Source organism: Centropristis striata, chromosome 12 (genome assembly GCF_030273125.1).
Source record: "Centropristis striata isolate RG_2023a ecotype Rhode Island chromosome 12, C.striata_1.0, whole genome shotgun sequence".
Lineage (NCBI taxonomy): Eukaryota > Metazoa > Chordata > Actinopteri > Perciformes > Serranidae > Centropristis > Centropristis striata.
Window position 1 is genome coordinate 12795856 of NC_081528.1, and position 21372 is coordinate 12817227.

The 21372-nt window shown below is 38.0% G+C and overlaps 1 protein-coding gene across 1 annotated transcript; it reads right to left on the minus strand.

Annotated features, from left to right (window-relative positions):
* Positions 1–10524: 10524 nt before the first annotated feature.
* tmem144b (transmembrane protein 144b) lies at positions 10525–21035 on the minus strand. Its single transcript, XM_059345507.1, has 12 exons — positions 20843–21035; positions 20577–20735; positions 20343–20465; positions 19406–19505; positions 19176–19256; positions 18969–19047; positions 18664–18743; positions 18139–18257; positions 17310–17429; positions 14037–14134; positions 12344–12397; positions 10525–11098 (listed from the first exon to the last, which is right to left on the minus strand). The coding sequence occupies exons 1-12, from the start codon at positions 20931–20933 to the stop codon at positions 11015–11017; spliced, it is 1188 nt and encodes a 395-aa protein (XP_059201490.1). The 5' UTR covers positions 20934–21035; the 3' UTR covers positions 10525–11014.
* Positions 21036–21372: the final 337 nt, after the last annotated feature.

A 21372-nucleotide genomic window follows, 5' to 3' on the forward strand; every position in this document is an offset into this window, starting at 1 on the left:
AACCTCTGGGCGATTTTAAAATAAGCCCCTAAAACCTGAAGTTTTTCTGGAAATTTAACAGAAGTGTCAACGCTTCTACTAAATAATAGATTTTTCAGCCTCTGTAGCAGATAGAAATTAAATTCAAAAAGTATTTGAGAGCTTATACAAATACTACAAAACGACATATCCGATTTCCAGGCTTCAATGGGTTAAAGTGTTCAGAAAAAAAGTCAAATATGAACAATTGCCATTCCCTGACAACTGGGAAAATTCTAAAAGAAATTTTGATCAAATGCTTCAGTAACTAACAACTTCTAGACTGCGTGAACACCCTCAAGCACTCTTTAGCTTCAGTAGGAAAGATAAAGCAGCCCAAGCAGTCCCTTGCAGTTTTTATGGGCATGCACAGTGTAACATGACACAAAAAAAAACATATTAAATAAGATGTGGTTCAGGGAAATTTAAAAGTTGTAGAGAAAGTCTTTTTTAAAATTCTCTTTCATGTCTTATTCAAACTACTAATGGAAACGTTATCATTCTGCTGGTGCTATTGTGTACAGGGCTGTTCTGTTCTGTAAAGATCAGTTCTCTTAGCTCTTTCTCTTTATCATTTATTTGTTATATATTTTTTTCATATATACATTACTGGATTTTTAAGTACTGCAATTCCCAGTACAATTACTGCAGGTCCACCGCCCCTGCTGCTTTTGTGGAACAGAAAGACTCTATGAAACACTTGCTTTTTTGAGTCATTTTGACCTAAGTCAATGTAACTCGCTTCATGAATATACAGATTACTACATTACAAATATATATATATATATATATATATATATACATATATACATACATATATATACACACATATATATATACTGTATACATATATATATATATATATATATATATATACATATATATATATATTTATACAGTGCATTTTAAACAAGCTTTTCAAAGATTTCTAAAATATTTATGTTTTCTCATTTTTAAGACAGGTGGTCTAAAAAAATTGTTAAGCACTATGTATACATATATAAAAAGTTATATTTGTATTTCTTTGTGACGCAAACAGTTTCTGCTCTACACTCAAAATGGGTGCAGTTTGTTACAATCCAATCACATAGACTTCAGTCCAATTTAATTACCCTACACTAACACCAATACAGGATGTCATCTGGCACTGTAAATAAAACATTTCTCAACCAGAGAAATAACAACTGTAAACAGAATATATATATATATATATATAATAGCAATATATCTTAGGTTAGTCTGACATTGTAGAAAAGAAGGTCATAGCATACCGCTAGAATAGTGACTCTTTTTCTCCATACATACGTGCACCAATGTTTCAGTTTAGCTGTAAAGGTGAAAGGTCTGAAAATAAAGTTATTTTGTACACAACAAGCGTCGCTGCAGTACTAACCTTTTCAAAAAAGTCAAAACAGAATATAGGTGATCTTTGACCTGTGAGATGAAGTGTGCACCAAAACAAGAAAACACAGCATTCTTGAGTTTTTCTTTTACCAAATTAAAATGATCATATTTTGTGAAAAATGCAAGCCTTTCAACTCTAATTTGTGATTGGACTATACGTATATGTGCATAAATGAATTTTAAGCTGCGTTAGGAGAAATGAATGGATTTAATTGACCTCACCTTTATGGGACCTTCTGTTTTGTAATAATTCAACATACTGAATAACAATGAGATGCTTTGGCGACTGACAATCATGAAGGTATTCCACACACAAAAAAAAGCAAAGGAGTACAGAAACAGTAAGAAGCACAGCCCCATATAATGCAAAACTAACCTTGTTGTCCTCAGTTAAAAATGTAATAATCAAACATGTGGATGTCTTTCATCTGACTTCCAAAAAATAACGCAAAATTTCAAAAACAAGAGTAGCAGCACTTCATGTCAGTGCAGGGATGCAGTTATTTTATGGACTCAATTCTCCTTTTTTGCACCTTCCTAATAAGGCACTTTATTCAGAAACACCCATATAATTACCTACTTTGGACAAGTGGTGCACTCAGTGAATTAAGCCCACTGTTAACTGTTACGCCACTATTATTTGTAATCATTCTGATTACAAAATGGTCTTCAGTGACCATTGGCCTTTCAAATATGAGTCTACATGGATCCACATACTATTAACTCCAGCTTCAGAAACAGTATTGTACCCACTTGAGGGAGCTAATTTGAAGAGTGTCCTCTGTCAAGAGCCTCTGCAGGAGCTCAGGAGGGAGCTGGGCTGTGGTATTATCAAAGAAATTATGGAAGAGAGCGTGAGATGAGGGGAGAGAAATATACCCATAATAATTTTAATGAAACCCTGGGCACAGTAGCTGTTTCCATTGAGACTCAGCAGCAGATCTAGCAACAGCTTGAAGTCCTGTGGTGACCTGAAAAAAAAAATAGCTATGGGCTCCAATGAAATAAATGAAGGAACAAAGCTGTGCCCTCTCTGTGGGTAAAATTAACTGCTGGTAACATGTCTTCTAAAAGAGCTGCAACATCAAGAAAGTCATAACGTAGTGAATGTTAAAAGCTTGGAGATAATACCAGGGCAGGAAATGTGCACTTTAATTAAGACTCTGAAAACATGAGTGGAAGAGCAATTGCTCCTCTAAACTGCACCTTTTTGAAGCTTGGCCACTAGTGACCTACAGGAATACCATTTGCAGGTCTACTGTGTTATTCACAGTGCAGCATAGAAATGGCCCTGTATGCAAAATGAGCTTCACAAGGTCCAACTGCAAAACATTTCTCAACATTTTCAAGCTGTGGTTGACTGCTAACAAATCGCAGCTTTGGGGATTCAAAAGAAGGTGAAGAAGAAAGACTTTTGCATTAAAGTGGTTCTGAACAGTGTGTGTGTGTGTGTGTGTGTGTTGAAATCTTCATGAATGGTTCACAAATGACTAAAACCCAGCAAGTGATGTGAAAATATATTTTTATAAGCCACTGACTTCTAAATGGTCAAAACCAACACAGCAGTGCAGCAGAAACTTTGATGACTGTAAAACCTGAAAAGGATCGTTTCATACAACAAAACTGCATTCTTGGTTTGAAGGGAAACAAATTTTCAAATATTTCCTCCCTAAGAGAGTCAAACGTGATATAACAAAAAATAAATCTGACATTGTCCACAATTGTAAAGGTATTTTTAGAGGACCATTATAGTCCAATTTCATCCAGAGAGAATTCATTCATTCAAAAGTTTCGAAGCAAAGTACGAACAAGTGATTGCACTCTCTAACTGTACAAAATGTCACATGTAAATGGACATATGAAATATCAAACAGGATATTGGGACTTTTTCCTGCATGTAATTACTGAATAAATGGTGGAGCACTCAGTCATCCACATTGTAGCAGAAGTTCAGTGTTTTCAGGTCTTGATTTCTGATTCAAAACATCTGCAGCCATAAAAACACTGACAAAAACAACTTAAAATGTATTTTTTAAATGTCAGATGTCCACAGCTGTAGCTTTGCCTCAGAAGAAACTACAAATGGTAGTACACAGGCCAATATTGCCTTAGCAGAGGTGAATCATTAGAAATTTTTTTAAGTTTTAATTTTTAGGTAGAGCTACTCCTTTGACAAGACACACTAAAATTATTTGCTGATCAACAGTTGTGGTGTCTTTGAAACAATTGTTTTAAAATTACATGGTATTAATTCCCACATCAATCTGCCTGAGAGGACATTTGTGGAATGTAGACAGGTTCGTAGACACATAAATAGAGATTGAGGAGCACTGAATGACATTTATTCTGAGCTCAGTTTCTCATGCATTAAAGCTGCCTGTCGCCATGATGGATTTATGTCATATGTGTATCTGCACTTCTCTTTCTATCCAATGCCAAGCAGTCATCCTTTCGCTGGAATGACAGAGCATTGCTCCAAAAGTGTCTATATGTGAGGTATAAATCAGCTGACTGATGTTGGCAGTTTACAGTATGTTAAAATGCTGCAGTAGTGTTAAAATCTTCCATTAATTACCAATGTTACAAGATCCTTATTTCTTGTGTTATGCAGCTGCATCATCCCCTCCCTTCTCTCCTCTTTGTCCGGTTCATTATTCAAACAAACCTCTGCTGTTATTTCTCATCTTTCATTCCACACCTGTTCACCGGCTGACACGACATTTCAGCTCATTACCTGGCCCTGTCCTCTGCCCACCCAGCTTCTCTTCATTCGTGCCCAGCTTCTGTGCAAACACAGAGGACAACTATCAATCACTATCTTACCTGTCTGCACCAGGTCGGATCCCTGTCCTCTCAGTGATTGTTCTTTTCTACTGCTTTATTGATAGATATACCGAGTGAAAGGAGAAGATAGGGAAAGGGCCCTGGGCCAGATTCAAGCCCAGGCCCACTGCGTTGCAAGGACTAAGCTTTAATATTATGCGCTCTATCAGCGAACTAGGACACCGCTATAAACCGATTTTTATCTCTTCTTTTATCACGTCTATTTCAATAATGGCTTTTAGCTCAGAGTTTGTGCTGAATCTATTATTGCATCTTATATCTTGAACTTCTTGTACTTCTTTACGCTGGTAGAGAAGATAGATGCACAACAGAAACATGAGGTTACTGTATACTCTTTGTTTGTATTTTGTAAATAAATGATCACCATCCATCTCTAAGGGGTGCACTCTTGGGAACCATTTGTTTGACAAATGTAATGTCAAGAAAAGCCTCTAAGGGAGACAATTCACAAAGACTGTACTACCTTACAGCAAGGTATAAGGATTTTATGTCTGCAGAATTTATGTAGAAGAAATGCATTTGGGATAATACATCACATAAAGTAAGAAATAGTGTTTAATGTTAATGTCTTAATAGTTCAGCACTTCAAGCGATATTCCAAAAAGTCCTCCAAACCCCCAAATACAACCCAGAGGGGTGTTTGCCAAAGCATCATGTGGACACCTATTACAAAATATTGTGAAGGATTTAATGAAGTATTTAAAAAAAAGCTACACAGAAAATAATTACTTTATTACCGACAAAAATATATATTTCCAAACAACAATACTGCATTCTTGGTTTTAAGTGAAACATATGTTTCCCAAGTCCCAGTGTTACAGAAGAGTATTAGGACCAAGGACATTAAAAAAAAAAGAAAATTAGAATTACAAGAATAAAATGTTGAGAATGCAGTCGGATGTTATGCTATAACAACAAATACATCAGAGAGAGAAAAAAGTCGAAATGTGCCAAAAACACTCAAAAAGTCAAGGATAAAGCTGATATGTTGCAAAGTAAAAATGTTGAGAACGCTCAAAAGATCCACTTCAATCTAGATATGAAGTTTATTCTTGACCTTTCAATTTTTTTTTACAAAATTGCAAAACACTCTCCTCTGTGATTTCAAAGGAATTTTTAGGAGACCATAATAGTCCATGTTCGTTCTGTGTGAGTTGGTATCTGACAAGTTGGAATAAGAATGTGTTTAAAGTACATGGTAAAGTACAGCTGTTAATTGCTGAAGTGATTTAGTTACTAGTTGATAATGTTAAGTGTGACTATGAGGATGAGTTACAATACTTTGTTTACATTTGTTTTCACACAGGACACCAACGCTGTTCTTCTGGATTAAAGTTTAACATCCACGCCCTCCCTTCCCTTCACTTGTAATTGGACTTTGTCACTCTTTATACTGTCACTTCACCGTCCGCCATCATATAAACAAACTGTAAGTGATATCTATAGTCTAATCAAACTCAGCAAGAAAACAAACAAGCTTATTTCACAATTTGATGTGTTTTTCTGAATATGTAGCCCCATAAATTTAATTGGAAAAATAAGAAAGCCATCTAAGCGTGTGGTGAAGAAATGGTCTTAATACACTTTTTGTCCTGTTTTTCAAGTTATATTTTCACATTTTTTTATTGATTTAATATTTTTTAAATAGGACCAAAACAGTTTGTTGCCAACATCTCTTTCTTGTTTGTTCTGAGTTAACAGACCTTTACTGTGGGGTGCCTAATTTAGAAACAGATGGTCCTTGTTGCATCACGTGTACATACACTGCACTCTAATTGTGTGTGTAGAAATGAAGGTGCCTTAACAAGCTCACAAAACATTTAACTGCCACTGTGTGTATCCAAGATTTGCATCACTAAAGGGATGAGATCCTCTGTGTGTGTTAATCCTGTTTAAGAGGATAACACCATTATGACAAATTTCCTTTTCAAGATAAAGCTTTTCACTATAAAGTCACAGAGCATGAAAAACACTGCTCTAGTTTTAACGCAAGTCTGTTTTAATTTCATGCCTCACTCGTCATAGGAGAAGCAGGATTTGGCTTTAAAGTTGACTGCACCTTACAAGCGGTTTATATGCAGAGAAACAACACACGATGACCATGTTTGAACAGTTCCAGTCTGAGAAAAAAAAAGTCAATTTTCCCTCTTCATGTTTTGTCTTTTTACTTGGATTTTTTTAATATATTAAATACTTTAATTAATTACACAAGTTGCTCAGAATCTCATTGCTTCATTTTTATTCTGTCTCAAAACTACATTGATTATTAATTGTGCAAGAGTGTAAAGAGGACACAGGAGAGATTCATAAGGATTTTTTAAAGTTCAATGTCCAACTTTGTGATTGTCTTTTTATCTTACTTGGGACTTTCTATTACGAACTGAAAAAAATGTGTTTTGTAATGAATTTAAGGAGCTGCTCAGAAGTTCTTAATTGGTCAATGTGGATTCTAGGATAACTCCAATGAATGTCACTGAAGATAACAGTTCAGAAAGCCCTTATCTCCAGATATTCAGCTCGTCACATCAATGCGCTGCACATCGTGTCAGCTTGCATCATCACGTGTCGCAAAAACAAACTGGAGTTGAAGGGCTGTTGCTTTGCCAAGTTTAACTGTGTGAAAACAAGCACTGGTTGCAGCTAAACTGGATATTAAATTCTACAAACATGAATAATTTAAATCAGTGCCACCCAGTAATGGTTGACATATGGTACATTGTTCTTTTTCTGATGTTCTACAACCTTACCTACTTCCAGTAAAGCCACAGTAAAGACCTGAAGGCATCTCTGGATGTATGGATTTCCACAGTTTAACATAGTGACACAGAGGACCAAAAGAAAAACAGAGCATTGGGTTTATTCTTAATCCTAATTAGGCATCAGCAATCAAGCCTCTCTTTAGACATGTTTTGACATTGTATCTGCTGCTGTGGAGAAACAAATGGGCAGGTTGAAATGTGTATGAAAATAAATAAAAACTAAAAGATTAACAAAGCCTTAATGTTGAAATTAATGGTTGTTCCAGCTAAATGTCACCTCCTTCCTGTGTTATCCAGCCAACTGGTGTCATCTCACATTTTTATAATGTCTGTCTCTTGTCACTGTGACCTGTCTTCTGAAGCATTAATGCCAAAATAAAAAAGGTCTATAAAAAGGACACTTCCTCAGAAATGCTTGAGGAAGTTCCATTACTCGGTCACCCCGAAAATGGCGATAGTCTAACCCTCTAAACTACAGTGAGGCAGAGCCATCAGACTGTTGAATGAAAGGAGGCAATCTGAACGTTAAAATGACTGAAGTATTAAATAAAAATTTTGCAAATGAGACCAAACTGACAAAATTAACCACAAGTCAATCAGAATGATCCTTTTTAAACTGCATAAGTATCGTAACAAGCTCTGACGTCATTATGTCTGAGGACATTCATACTTGTTCTGCAACAGCACAATATTGGCATCCCTCCACATTGTAATCTGGCATTGTGGAACGAAGCTGGGGGAGACGGTAGTGCTGTGTAACAGAACATGATTCGATTACTGTCAGATTCATGTGAGAGGTGTGTTTCTGATGATACGGCCCACGTCCTTTTATGACCCATGTGTTAGTCACACAAAGACACAGTATTTTGCTTACCGACTTCGACATTCAGCATGAAGGCAAATGTCAGGGAGGCGTAGACTGGCTTGAAACGCCAGTCTGAAAGGGGCAAGTGGAACCCTGAGGGGGACCAGCGGTTGTTCGTTACACTCCCAGGACCATGCCGTGGGTCAGGAAGGGATCTTCTGCGATAACTGAGAGCAGTGCAGAGCGGAAGAAAGTGGGACACATATGGGGACTCACATGCACAAACATGCATGTGTGGGCAGGCTGTCTACCAAAATTGGAATAAAATGGAATTTATGTATACAAAACACGTGTTTAATACACAAGTGCCTAAGTGTCATAAATATTAGGTCTCCACATGCTATACATATTGAACTATTTCCAATTTTACAACCTCTACTGTCCTCTCTGCTCTGTGTAAACAGTCAGCTGTTCTGTTCTATTGCAGAAATATCACAATTTTAAGCTTCTTTTAAGTTGTGGCTACTTTTTCTAACAGAAACTTTAACATTTGATAACATTTGTTCAAGGACAGGAAGGTTCAAATTTCAACAATACTAGTTTCTTTTTAGGGGAATTGTTTAAAGAAAACGTGGGGTGCAGAGTGTGACTTCATTATTACCCCACTGTATCTACATCTATAGTTAGTATTTGTTTACTGCAACATTAATGGCCTCAGTGTCGTGTGCAGACCCTTTAAACTGTGAGAACAGCTTTGCACCATTTTGTCTTAGAGAACATTACATTACATTACATGTCATTTAGCAGACGCTTTTGTCCAAAGCGACTTACAATAAGTGCATTCAACCTGATGGTACTAGACATAGACCATAGGAATCGAGTAAGTACATAACTTTAAGAGCTAACTGTCATTGCTAAGGAGTGCTATATGTTAAAGAAGAAAAGAAGAGAAAAGAATAAGATTTTTTTTTTTTTTTTTAAATATATATATCTGTTAGGTGACCATGACTTAACCGAGGTATTGTTGGAAGAGATAGGTCTTCAGCCTGCGGCAGAAGATGTACAGGCTGTCTGAGGTCCTGATGTCGGTGGGGAGCTCGTTCCACCATTTGGGAGCCAAGACAGAGAAAAGTCTGGAGGAGGTTTTGAGGCGAGTTGACCCACGCAAGGTGGGAGTCGCCAGCTGTTTGGCTGATGCAGAGCGGAGAGGACGGGCAGGAGTGTAGAGATTGACAAGGTCCTGGATGTAAGTAGGACCTGAACCGTTAGCAGCAGAGTACGCCAGAGCTAGAGTCTTGAAGCGTATCCGCGCAGCCACTGGTAGCCAGTGGAGGGAGCGGAGGAGGGGTGTTGTGTGTGAAAATTTGGGAAGATTGAAGACCAATCGAGCAGCTGCATTCTGGATGAGTTGTAGAGGTCGGATGGCTTTGGCAGGCAGACCTGCCATGAGGGAGTTGCAGTAGTCCAGGCGTGAGATGACCAGTGCCTGGACCAGGACCTGAGCTGCCTTCTGGGTGAGAAACGGGCGGATTCTCCTGATGTTATGCAGCAAGAATCTGCAAGATCTGGTAGTGGCGGTGATGTTTGTTGAGAGGGACAGTTGGTTGTCAAGAGTTACGCCAAGGTTTTTGGCGGTTTCTGTGGAGGCAACCACTGTGTCCTGGACAGTGATGTGGAAGTCAGTGGTGGGAGAGCCCTTCCCTGGGAGGTAAAGTAGCTCAGTCTTTCCCAGGTTGAGTTTGAGGTGGTGTGAGGACATCCACTGGGAGATGTCGGCCAGACATGCAGAGATACGTGCTGCTGCACGTGTTTCAGACTGGGGAAATGAGAAGATTAGCTGGGTGTCGTCGGCATAGCTATGATAGGAGAAGCCATGCGAGTGGATGAGGGAACCAAGGGAGTTGGTGTAAATCGAGAAGAGGAGCGGACCAAGGACCGAGCCTTGAGGGACCCCGGTGGTGAGAAGACAGGGTTCTGAAACAGAACCCCTCCAAGTTACACGGAAGGTGCGGTCCTTGAGATAGGATTTGAGCAGAGAGAGGGCAGAGCCAGATACTCCAAGGTGGTGAAGGGTGGAGATGAGGATCTGGTGATCCACAGTGTCAAAAGCTGCAGAAAAGGTCCAGTAGAACCACAACAGATGAGAGAGAGGCCGCCTTCGCCTCAAAGAACAAAGTGTGACATTTATAGGTTCTATAGAGCGGCTTAAAGATTGCGTTCCAATTCAATGAATCTGACCTTTGTATTTCTTTAACTGTAATCCATGCCAAACCTTACCATTGGCTTTAATGCAGACCAAGCAAACACATATCAGTATAAATCATCTGAAACATAACCAAGTTCTGCTTTTATATTTGCAATATCTACTCACTCTTTTGAGTACTTCTTGACCCAGTAACACCTCATTAACACAAACACTTTACACCTCCGATGTGATTTAAGTGGATGTGTATAATTTTATATATACAGAGATGAAACTATAACAACTTTGCCCTATCGTCTATTTTCTCACATTTGCAAATGTTCTGTCAAAATCCATAAAAAGCATACTGCTTTCATGTCACAAACTGAGCTGCAGAGAAGCAGGCACCCGGACATGAACTGTCAAAAGTTGACAGAAATATAAATACGGTATGCCAGATGGCTATATAAAGCAAATTAATATAAAATGTTGTTTGTAGGAGCACCAGTAGACAGTGTTTTAGATTTGTTTTAATGGCAAAATATGTGAAGAAGTAGTGACCCATTTTGTTATGCTGTCAGAAAAGCAAAAAAGTGACATACAAAATAAATAAAAATTGTGTCTCAAAAACAAGCATTAGATGTGTTCAACGTGTGTGGGAATTTTGTGTGCAGCAACGAAAAAGGTGACAAAACTTATTTTCAACAACAGATACATTTCAAACAACAAATACAACACTAAACTTCCTCTTTGAACCAACCAGAAAGCACAGAGGTCAGACACTGCCACCAAATGTTAGCTCAGAGTACAAACTGATCATTTTCCAATCTAGCAAAGACTGTTTACATTCAGCTCAACCATCATGCATTTTGTATTTATTTTAATGGGGATTCAAAGAGTTTTATAAAACCAAGAACAATATTTTCCAGGGAAATAGGTGTATATAATGTAAATATGACAATCCCCAGATGTTTTCACTCAACATCACACTCTTCTGCATTATTAAAGCTTTGAGATGGCAGTCAGCAAGGAACCAGTCAGCACGACACAGGAGGCCAAGGCGAAGATTAAACAGTTGACTAAGCCCTGAGAGGAAAAACTGGTTTAACATCTGCTCTGCCCAAATTGTTTGGTTTCTTCATTTCAAATTCAGCTGGACATTAGTGTCATTAGTGGAACTGTGCCTGTATACTTAAACTGGGCATACACTGCACCATTTGAGCCCGTCTCTGACGCCATTACTCAGCCGCAAGATTCCTTTTTGAGTCGGGGAGAATTTCAGGTTTGTTGGCTGTCGTTTGCCGGGTCGTAAACAGGAGGAAGCAAGCCTGCTCTAAGTGGCCAATGGATAGAAAATATGAAGGCCAAGTTTAGCATTGCATTATTTTCTAAATAACCTCTGCTGGCAAACAAACTTCAACAAACTGCCTAGCCTACTGGTTGAGTTGTACGGAAGCCCTGAACCGCAAGTGAAGAAATTTTTTTTTGAGATGTTATCTTGTAATTTCGAGATCATATCTCGTTATTTCAAGATAATATCTCATTATTTCGAGATAATACACATATGTAAAAAAAAAAATAAGAATTAAAAAAAAAAAAAAATCTTCCAAAATTTTTTTTTTCTTCAGATATTATCTCATTATTTCGAGATAATATCTCGTAATTACGAGATAATATCTCGTTATTTCGAGATAACACACCTATGTAAAAAAAAAAATTATTATTTTTTTTTAATTATAATTTTTTTACATATGTGTATTATCTCGAAATAATGAGATATTGTCTTGAAATAACGAGATATGATCTCGAAATAACAAGATAACATCTCAAAAAAAAAATTTCTTCACTTGCGGTTCAGGGCTTCCGTAGAGTTGCTTGTCAATTGCCAATAAAGTTTTGTAAAAAAATTAAAGAATCTTCAATGGCAATTGTCAAATGTTTACCGCCATCAGGTTAGAGTCAGGGTTGCGTCCTTCGATGTCATAAACTCTAGGGGCGAGGCCTCTAAACCCAGTTTATACATTAGAGCATGATATTTAAATGAAGCTCATTTTCTGCCAGTACATTAAACACCCGATCATTCTTACACTGTGATTGGCGAGATATGAACATTTCATGAATCACACATGAACTCTGTTGTAAGATGATTTATACGTTCAGATATGCGCTGGTTTCTGCGTTTGATTGATAAATGAGGACCAGTGTGAGCACTCAAGTCGTGGCTACATGAGAATATGAGTTGGAATTAAACAACACTACTAAAATTGTAGAGTGTATGCCCAGCTGAACAAGATGTAGATTCCGGATCATGACCAGTTTTGTGTCTCTTACCTTAACCTCTTTGAACACAAGGGATCCCCACAGTGCTGCAACCAGACCATATCCCTACAGAGTAGAAAACAAACAACAAACTGTTAATTGAGCACAAACCAACGATTCAAATCATTTACTTTTAATTGGTTTTCACTTAGGTCTTGCAGAGGAGAGGTTTAAAGCCACACACATATAACACATGCAAGTTTTTTTCTTCTTGCATAGATTGGTAAAACAACCTCTAAGCTCCAAAGATGTGTCAGTGTAGATTTATCTAGTTATGCTTTATATACACATAATTGCTACTATGCATTAGCTGTTACATTAATGAACAGTTTGACAGACTGTCTAAATTGTCTTAACAAGCATGGAGGGATGGATCTTTTTTTCTTAAGCCTATTTATGCATTTATTATTTTTACGCATTTATTATTTTCAATGCATTTAATTGGGACAGTTTTAATGTGCAACTGTATTTGTATTGCTTTTGTGAGGGATTATAACAACGAGTTTAGTTCTTTTAGCAGCCTATAGAAGCAGCCACGCCAGTTTCACTTAATGACTTGAATGTGTTGACAGGAAGTGTTGGTCTGAACAAATGCGGGCAAGCTCTATATTGTTAAGATCTTTCAATAAACAAGCTTTGAAGTCAACATGAGGGATGGAATTCATTTTTTTATGAGAATTACCTCCGAAAATTACCAATATTCGAGTTCAGTGTAAAACCAAAAGTCAGTGTTCAGTTATTTTAACTAAACATTAAGCCAATCCATAATCTATTCCTAAAGTCAACCAATTAATTTTGTTGCCTAAACACAACTAATCCACAGAGATTATTTCTAAATATTCACTACACAATCATACAATCACAACATCACAATCACAAGTTTATGTATGAGGATATGTTTATCTCCTGCCAGTGGTAGGGGTGTTAATTTAGTATACGCTCCCATGGGTGGGGTTAAGAGTGGAGGAACAATCACCCTATGATGTACGAGTTGAAGGACTTGTTGGTTTTGACCCACCAGGGCCTAAGAACAGCAGGTTCATCAATCAAACGCCATGGTTGGCAAAACTAAATCAAAATTGGTTATTAAAAATCCTGAATTATTCCCTGGCACAATGTCACCTTTCATTTAGTTTGAAATTTTCCCTTTATCGACACCTTTCTCTATGAACTGATGGCTCGATTTTTTTTAAATCCCTGGAGGATGAATTCAAAAGTTTTTCCTTTGACATTTTTGCAAGACCACCATCAAACAAAAAGTCAACAAAATGTCAAAAAAGGATTGCTATGGCATTTGCTGAGCAGTCCTGTTCCTGTGGGAAATTGCCTTCTTAAAACACTAAGATTCCCTGTAGCATCACTACCACAGGAACAACATAATCAGAGACGGAAAAGCAAATGTCATGCTGGATAAATCATGCAAGGCTAGATGCCTCGAGTAATTAGAAGTGAAGGCAAAATAATTTGCTTTTATTTTCAGCTGGACAGAGGGATTTTGACATGTTAAACTTTACTGAAACTTTTGAATACAAAATCATTGCTTTTTTGTAATCTACTTTTACTAAAGAAAAGATTGACATTTCACTCCCAACAGTGACAGATTGATATTGAAGATTCTCACAGTGCTCAGTACAAGTGATGGCAGAAAGACAGTTTTTCAATTACCTAACCCACTACCCCTAACCTCAGGACATGATGTACTTACTGCGGTTACAATAGGAAAAGTAATGACTGAGCTCAGGTGGTTATTGGCCAGGAACCAGCAATATGTGGCCAATGCCCACATCAGTCCACACAATAGACCTGAAGAGTAGAAGGACATGAGAGAGGTCAATCACAGCAGGAAAGCAAGTAGATGTTACAATACAGGTAGGCATATTCAAGTAGATAAACTAAGATGAGATGATGAAGAGGTGCCAGGAGCCAAAGACTGCACAAAAGAAGTAAATATAGTCATTGGCTTGTGCACTACCATTTTAAGGTCAAGTTTTTGGAGCCAAGAGTGACTATATTTAGGTGGAAGTGCTGATCTGACTGAGAAACTGTGGGCACTATGCACACCAAGCTGTACCGGCAGGCCTGACTGCATGTGGCTACACTATGCAAAGTAGCTGTTAACAATTTCAGCTTTCAAAAGGTAAAAATAACAAAACAAAGACACAGCTATTTAAATGTACACACTGCCATGGATATGGATGCAATGCTACACCTCAAACTTTTTTTAATCTAAAGTATTCTTGCATCAGTCGACCAATTCACAAATGCTTACGTGTCTGGAACCATACAGATCCTTTTTTCAATGGGTGCAGACAAAAATGCTTCTGAACAATATCATTGAATGATCTACAACCAGTCAGAGCAACATGCCTTAGTAGTTATGAATAACAGAGAAAGAGATGTTACAGAGTGTGAAAGCGAAGACGAGGCAAAGGAAAAGGAGTATAAATCACAGAAAGTCACCCTTTCAGTGGGTGTGAGGGGACATGGATTGGTAGAACCAACCGGGACTTTCAAATAGGAGACTGGGGTTCGTTACCCACGTCAAAACAAATATTGACTATTAAGTAGTCCTTCCACATGACCAACATAACTATATGACTTCTGGTACTCACACTGTCACTCTCAATACCTTAACTTCCGACATATTTTGCTTTTTAAATGCTTTTATAACACCTAACTAGGACAATTTGTTTTACCTGTAGATAAGTAGTTTTGAAGCATAATTATATCCAAACTGAGGCCTTTTGACTAAACATTACTACTTTGTCTTTAGCAAGCAATGATTGAACAGGCTGATAACCTTCTCATGGAGCTGATAACACCCATTCAATCATCAGATAACACCCAAAAAAGGTGTTTTGGTCAATGGATGACACATTGAAGAGTGTTCCATTTTCAGTCACTGTGTGTGTGAAAATGGTGGCCAAGCTTCATAACACTGATGTCCAGTCTCTAAAGGCTTCACACAGACCATAAACAAAAAGGACAGATTTAAATCAACAAGCCATGTTGCATGCCAGCTTTTAGGCTGGATTAGACACGTTTCCCCCCAGAAGTTTTCCCTGAATCATAAAAAAAATCCAACCCTCCCTTAAATACAGTTGCAAGAAAAAGTATGTGTACCCTTTGAAATCACCTAGTTTTCTGCACTAATTTGTCATAAAATGGGATCCAAATCTCGAGTATAGACAAACAACATGCTTAACCTAATAGCACACAAACAATTATTATATTTCATGTCTTTATTGAACACATCCATTAAACATTGATAATGCTGGTAAAAAAAAACTAAGTGAACCCTTAAGCTAATGACTCCATTAAGAGCTAATTGGAGTCAGGAGTTAGCAAACTTGGAGTCCTAACAATAAAATGAGATTTGAGTTTTGTGTAGAGAAACTTTGACCTGTAAAAACCACTCAAACTTTTTGAGTTTACTATTCACAAGAAGCATCTGCTGATGTGAACAATGCCTCGCAAAAAAAAAGATCTCTCTGAAGACCTGCAATCAAGAATTGTTTATTTGCATCATGGAAGGGAGATAGAGCAGGACAATGACCTTAAAAATCGAAGTAAATCTACTACAGAATGCCTTAAAAAAAAAATCCACCTTTTGGAGTGGCCAAATCAGAGCTCAGGCCTCAATCCAATAGAGATGCTGTGAAATGACCTCAAGAGAGCCGTTCACACCAGACATCCTATCCATATGGCTGAGCTGAAGCAGTTCTATAAGGAAGAATGATCCAAAATTCCTCCTGAACGTTGTGCAGGTCTGATTAGCAGCTATCAGAAGTGTTTGGTTGAGGTTTTTGGTGCCAAAAGGAGGCTCGACCAGTTATTAAATCAAGGGTTACACTTACTCTTTCCACAATCACTGTGAATGTTTAATGGATGTGTTTAATAAAAACATGTAGTATTATAATTGTTTGTGTGGTATTGGGTTAAGCACTTTGTGTTTCTCTACTTGGGACATAGATGCAGATCACATCACATTTTATGATAAATATATGCAGAAAAGTTCATTTCTAAGGGTTCACATACTTTTTCTTGCAACTGTAAATGTGTTTGCACACATATCTTGGCAAAAAGGAAGCTGCTGAATTTCATCCTTGTCTTACAGCGTTGGTGGGAGTCAAAGTGGAGCTATTATTAGGCACCCCGGTGGCCTCTGGTGCATGACAAGTTAGTGGTTCACAGAAATAAATCAGCTGCTGGAAAATGGTGTCATACTGTAGCCAAGACCTCTAGCTTTTACTCTCTTGTCTGAGCTGAACAGTGTGACAGACCAGAACCCAATTTTGTAATTTGTTCCCTGTCACAGGGTTTCCAACATTTGGCTTACGGTTTTACAGCACCTCATTATTATTTATCGTCTGACTAGACATGAACTAAGGACAGGTTTCCCTTTCTGACCAATTTATTTGAATGTTAACATGTTTGGCATCCCCTGTTTACCAGACATATTTTCACACTGGTAACAACCTCTCTCTCTCAAAAGAACAGTATATGGAATAAACAACTGCCAAGCCCTGTCTTACATAGAACAATATCTGTGAAGGTAAAAAAAAAAAAAAAAGCTTTTCCACAAAAGTCTTTCATCAAACCAATTCTATCTGTAAATAAATCCCCAAGCCTCATTTTCTTAGTAGAGTGAGAATTTCCATATTTTTCCAATTGAAATCAATATATTTCAAGATTTCTGTGATTCAAGTGTTTGAAACAAGAAGTTGACAGATACCTACTTGATAAAGAACAAATTGATTCCTGATGAAAATAAATATTCTCACTGCACAGATTTTTTTAAAGTTGTTTTGTTTTAAGGAAATGCAACCTTTAGGACTAAAGTTGCAGACAAACATCGTGATTAATATTGACAGCGTTAGACTGCATGTATATATTGAATAAAAGTGGTAACTTAGTGTAAAACAGCTTAAATTTTAACTAATCGTGACTCAAAAGATGACAATAAATTGTGCGTTACCTGGCAGGATGGCTCTGGAGTAGACCCTGGGCCTGTTACCCATGGCAGCACAGTAGATGGCAAAGTACACTGTGCTTGCAAGAAAAATGCCGGAGCACTGTGCATGCACATAGTCGAGGTCTGTGAAGAAATAAGGACATCAGGGTTTTTATATCACTTGTGTTTGTCCTCATAGGTTTGCAATAAAAGAAGTTAAACTCAGCTGCATTCCTTTCCTTTAAGAGGTCAGTCAACATTGGCAGTATGAAGGCTATAAAGTGATACATAAGAGAAAGCATTTTTATTAATACTTGAGCTACCTCACTGACAGTGAGAATCTCACAGAAAACTGGATATTAAACCTTGATCGCTGGAGAATACAGTATTATTTAACGTATGATACAGTCGGAAACCTGAGAGGATGTTTTAATTTTTCTGTGGTGGCCAGCATCCTCTTCTATGCTGTGGTTTTGCAGGGGAAGAAGGAGCAAGAAGAGGGATGCTGCTCGACTGGACAGATTGGTGAGGAGGGCTGGCTCAGTGGTGGGCACAGAGCTGGACTCTCTGGTGACAGTGTCAGAAAGAAGGACCCTGGACAAACTGCTGTCCATACTAAGCAACACCTTCACCAGAGTGTGTGTTCAGTGGTAGAGTCCTGTCCCAATCCAGCTCCACCAACAGACTCAAAAACTCTCGACCCCTGGCCATCAGACTGTACGACAGCTCTCAGTCAGGGCAGGGATGTGTGTAAAGTGTATGTTCAATGTATGTTTGAATAAAGTATCTATCTCATTTCTTCAAGAATAGATTATCGCTTTCAGGGTAAATTGAAACCCTGATCGAACAGTACCATAGACGCTGGCTCCATGGAACATGCTGTCATGGCATGATGAATGGTTCTTTATGAAGAGGATGGGTGTGAAGGAGGACCCGTACAGCAGGCCCGACACAACAGCAAGCAGGCAGCCTCTAAAACAAGAGTGAAAGAGTGCATAATGGATGGATTTTAAACATCCACTGACACATTGTTAAATTAATCATCAACAAGTGGATACAAAACAGATTCTTAACCGTTTTATTTTTAGCATGCAATCTAAAAGCTACATTCAGGTCTGTCACTCTGTTTGCAGCATTATTGGTTTTGCATTTGTTGAATATTTGCTTCTGTTTGATTGCTTCATGTCATAGAGTGCCTACCTTTCCCCCCCTGTTTATTGTGTTATTTTTCCACTGCAACTCATTAACCACAAAGTGATCAATGTATTATAATTGCAATTTTTTGCAGAGGGTAGGCTTACGGTTCATTAACCTTGCTTAGTTTGCAAACACAGTATTTGTGAACACAGCTCAGTGACTGCTAATGAGTTGAGCTCACATTAACCGCCTGGTCTTTGGTCCGACGGCTTCTATCCAGATCTCTGAAGTACTTTGTCCATAGCTGCTTGTATTTGTTCTCTGCAGAATGGAACAGGAATGGAATATTGTCATATTGTCTTTCGAAAACAATGGCTCCATTAGAACAAAACAAGACAAAGTCATCACAGCTTACTTTGAGAAACCAAGTGGCAGATATTGATTGCCTCTCAGACCAATCTAAATGTATCAATATCCTCTCAAGGAGGATCCGAGTGTGATGACAGAAATTTTAGGAGACAAATAACATCCAATCAATGTACTCACCCTGTCGAGAAGCAATGGAATCGATTCAGAGTTGGGATGCAGTTCGACGTCCGTTTTCACAAAGAAAAAGATCAGGCCACTGGAACATACATAATCATATCAGTCATCTTATATTCGAAACAACACCAACAAATGAGTTTTTTTCTCCTTTTCTTACAGTCATTAAAACCATTGCACTGTGAAGGTGGGAGACTTCAAACAATTTACCTGAGCAGACACAACCCAGCTCCACAATAATTTAGTACTGGTCTGGAAACATCCTGAGAATCAATCCCAAACCAGCCGAATCTAAAGAAAAGAGAAAGATCATCACTCTCTTCTGAATATGTACCAGCTTTCCCTGATAAAAAGTTAGTTAATTTCATTGATTTAAAAACAGTCACCAAAAGAAAGGACATTTATGTTCCAGTCTGGGTGGAGGAGCATACATGATTCACCTTGAAGTGGCCCAGCCCATCAACAAACTTGAAGCACCCCAAATTAAAGTCCCAAGGCCAATTCCAATGGCTTTAATAATTGGAACAACTGCTATATTCCCTGTAGATGACAAAGGAGAAAAGTCTTAGCAACGAGCCAGGTTACGCTGGTGACAAACAACTGTCTATACTCTTTACATGATAAGAGTAGAGTCAGCAAATGCAAAGACTGTAGTGCACACTTTTGAGCATTCCTAACTGGGAAGAAATGTTTCAACATCATGCACATAACAGACTCTCAGGATTTATGGCAGTGCTGGTGTTTCAGCCAGGTGCAGCATTGAATGGATTACTGGGCATAGGCATAGGCCCAGGGATCCAAAGTGTCATATACTGACCACAAAGAGATTTTAAATGACCACAAAGAAACACAAACTACATTGGAGACCAAAAGAGATACAAAGAGATTCACAACCACTACGATAAGGGGCAAAGAGATTCAAAATGAGTACAAAATGGAGCAATAACTACAGACAAAAAAATAATACAAATAAGACACAAAACCACAGAAAGATGCATAATAACTATTAAGACATAGGAAACTAAATGTAGGATTGGTGGTGGGGCCTTAAGCATGTCTGTGAGGGGCACATTGCCTCATAATCCACACATGGGTGTACCTAAATAAACTGACAGGTAGGGTGCAGTATGAAATTGTGACACACTTTCAGTTTCCTCAAAGTCTGTGACGTCTCAGAGGAAACTGTATTAACACCATCGTTTAAAGAGAGGCCCCAGCAGATGGAGTCTTTTAAGTCTACTCTCTTGAAGCTGTTTTTCATGTCCATGTGCAGCTGCCCGACTCTTCCACACTTGAAGGAGACTTGCTCAAGTGAGACCAAATATCATTAGTCATATGGAAAATAACATTTGAGTTTGAACTTAAATAAGACAATACCTGTAGCCCAGAAGACTCCTCCAAGCATCGCTAAAGGGTGGAATTTGGGTGACTTAAGAATCAAGTCTCCAACCAGAGACACGACCCATATAGATGCACAGTTTATCCACTGGAAAAACATACCTGGAAACAGAACACAGGCAAAAATGATGTAAGCCTTTAAAACAACTTGAAAACTATTTAAACCTCTCTTCATGCAAAACAGGAAAATAAATACAAGTGATCTTAACTTACCATCTCCTGTCTCTATTCTTTTGATTGGAACAAAATTGCTTCCATACAATATCACAGCAACCAGATTTGCAGCAATTCCATAGGCGAAATGGGTCATATTGGTGGAGTTAAAGGTGAACTCCAATGTTTGCAAGTTGACAGCTTCAGCATTTTCTCCACCTGTATGAGTTTTGAAGCAAAACAAAGACCGAGTATTGTTGATTTGGGATGTCTCTGCAGACTCAGGCTTCCTCAGATTCATCACAGAAAAATTATGGTCCACATGCCTTGTTCAGGAGCACGCTCAGTGTTATGACAGCTCACCATCAATATTGTGCTAACAAATAAAAGCAAAGGTGAATATTTTGCCTGAAGCATGTTAAAACAAAATATTTGTTTTCTATGATGGAGCCGGTGCACGTTGTTAAAACAGCTAGAGGCTGAGTGTGTCTGCAGTGGTGTGGAGTTACACACAGCCAGGTGCTGCCAGTTATCTAATCACTCAAGCTAACACACTGAGGCTGCAGCGGGAACATGTCAACTGGGATTCAAATGCTGCAAAACAGGTGGAAAAATCATTTTAATATGATGTTTTCCATCATACCTGTTTTCAGGAATAATTCTGGTCTTGTGAGATATTTTTCATCTTGCAGCTTTACTCGTATTTGTGGCCTGCACATACATTAATAAATATTTCATATTGATATTAAATAATTCTGAAACAGGAAACACAGAAATACATATCAAATAATAATAATAATAATAATAATAACATTAATAAACTTTATCTATAAAGTGCTTTTCTGAACAATGCTAC

Bases quoted from the DNA above. Each gene is read 5' to 3' on its own strand.
- tmem144b (XM_059345507.1), bottom strand. From the start codon at position 20,933: ATGCTTCAGGCAAAATATTCACCTTTGCTTTTATTTGTTAGCACAATA. The intron at 18,744-18,968 runs GTGAGTACATTG...TCCATTCTGCAG, and splicing joins TTCCATTGCTTCTCGACAGG to AGAACAAATACAAGCAGCTA. The intron at 18,258-18,663 runs GTGAGCTCAACT...CTCTTGTTTTAG, and splicing joins CCAAAGACCAGGCGGTTAAT to AGGCTGCCTGCTTGCTGTTG.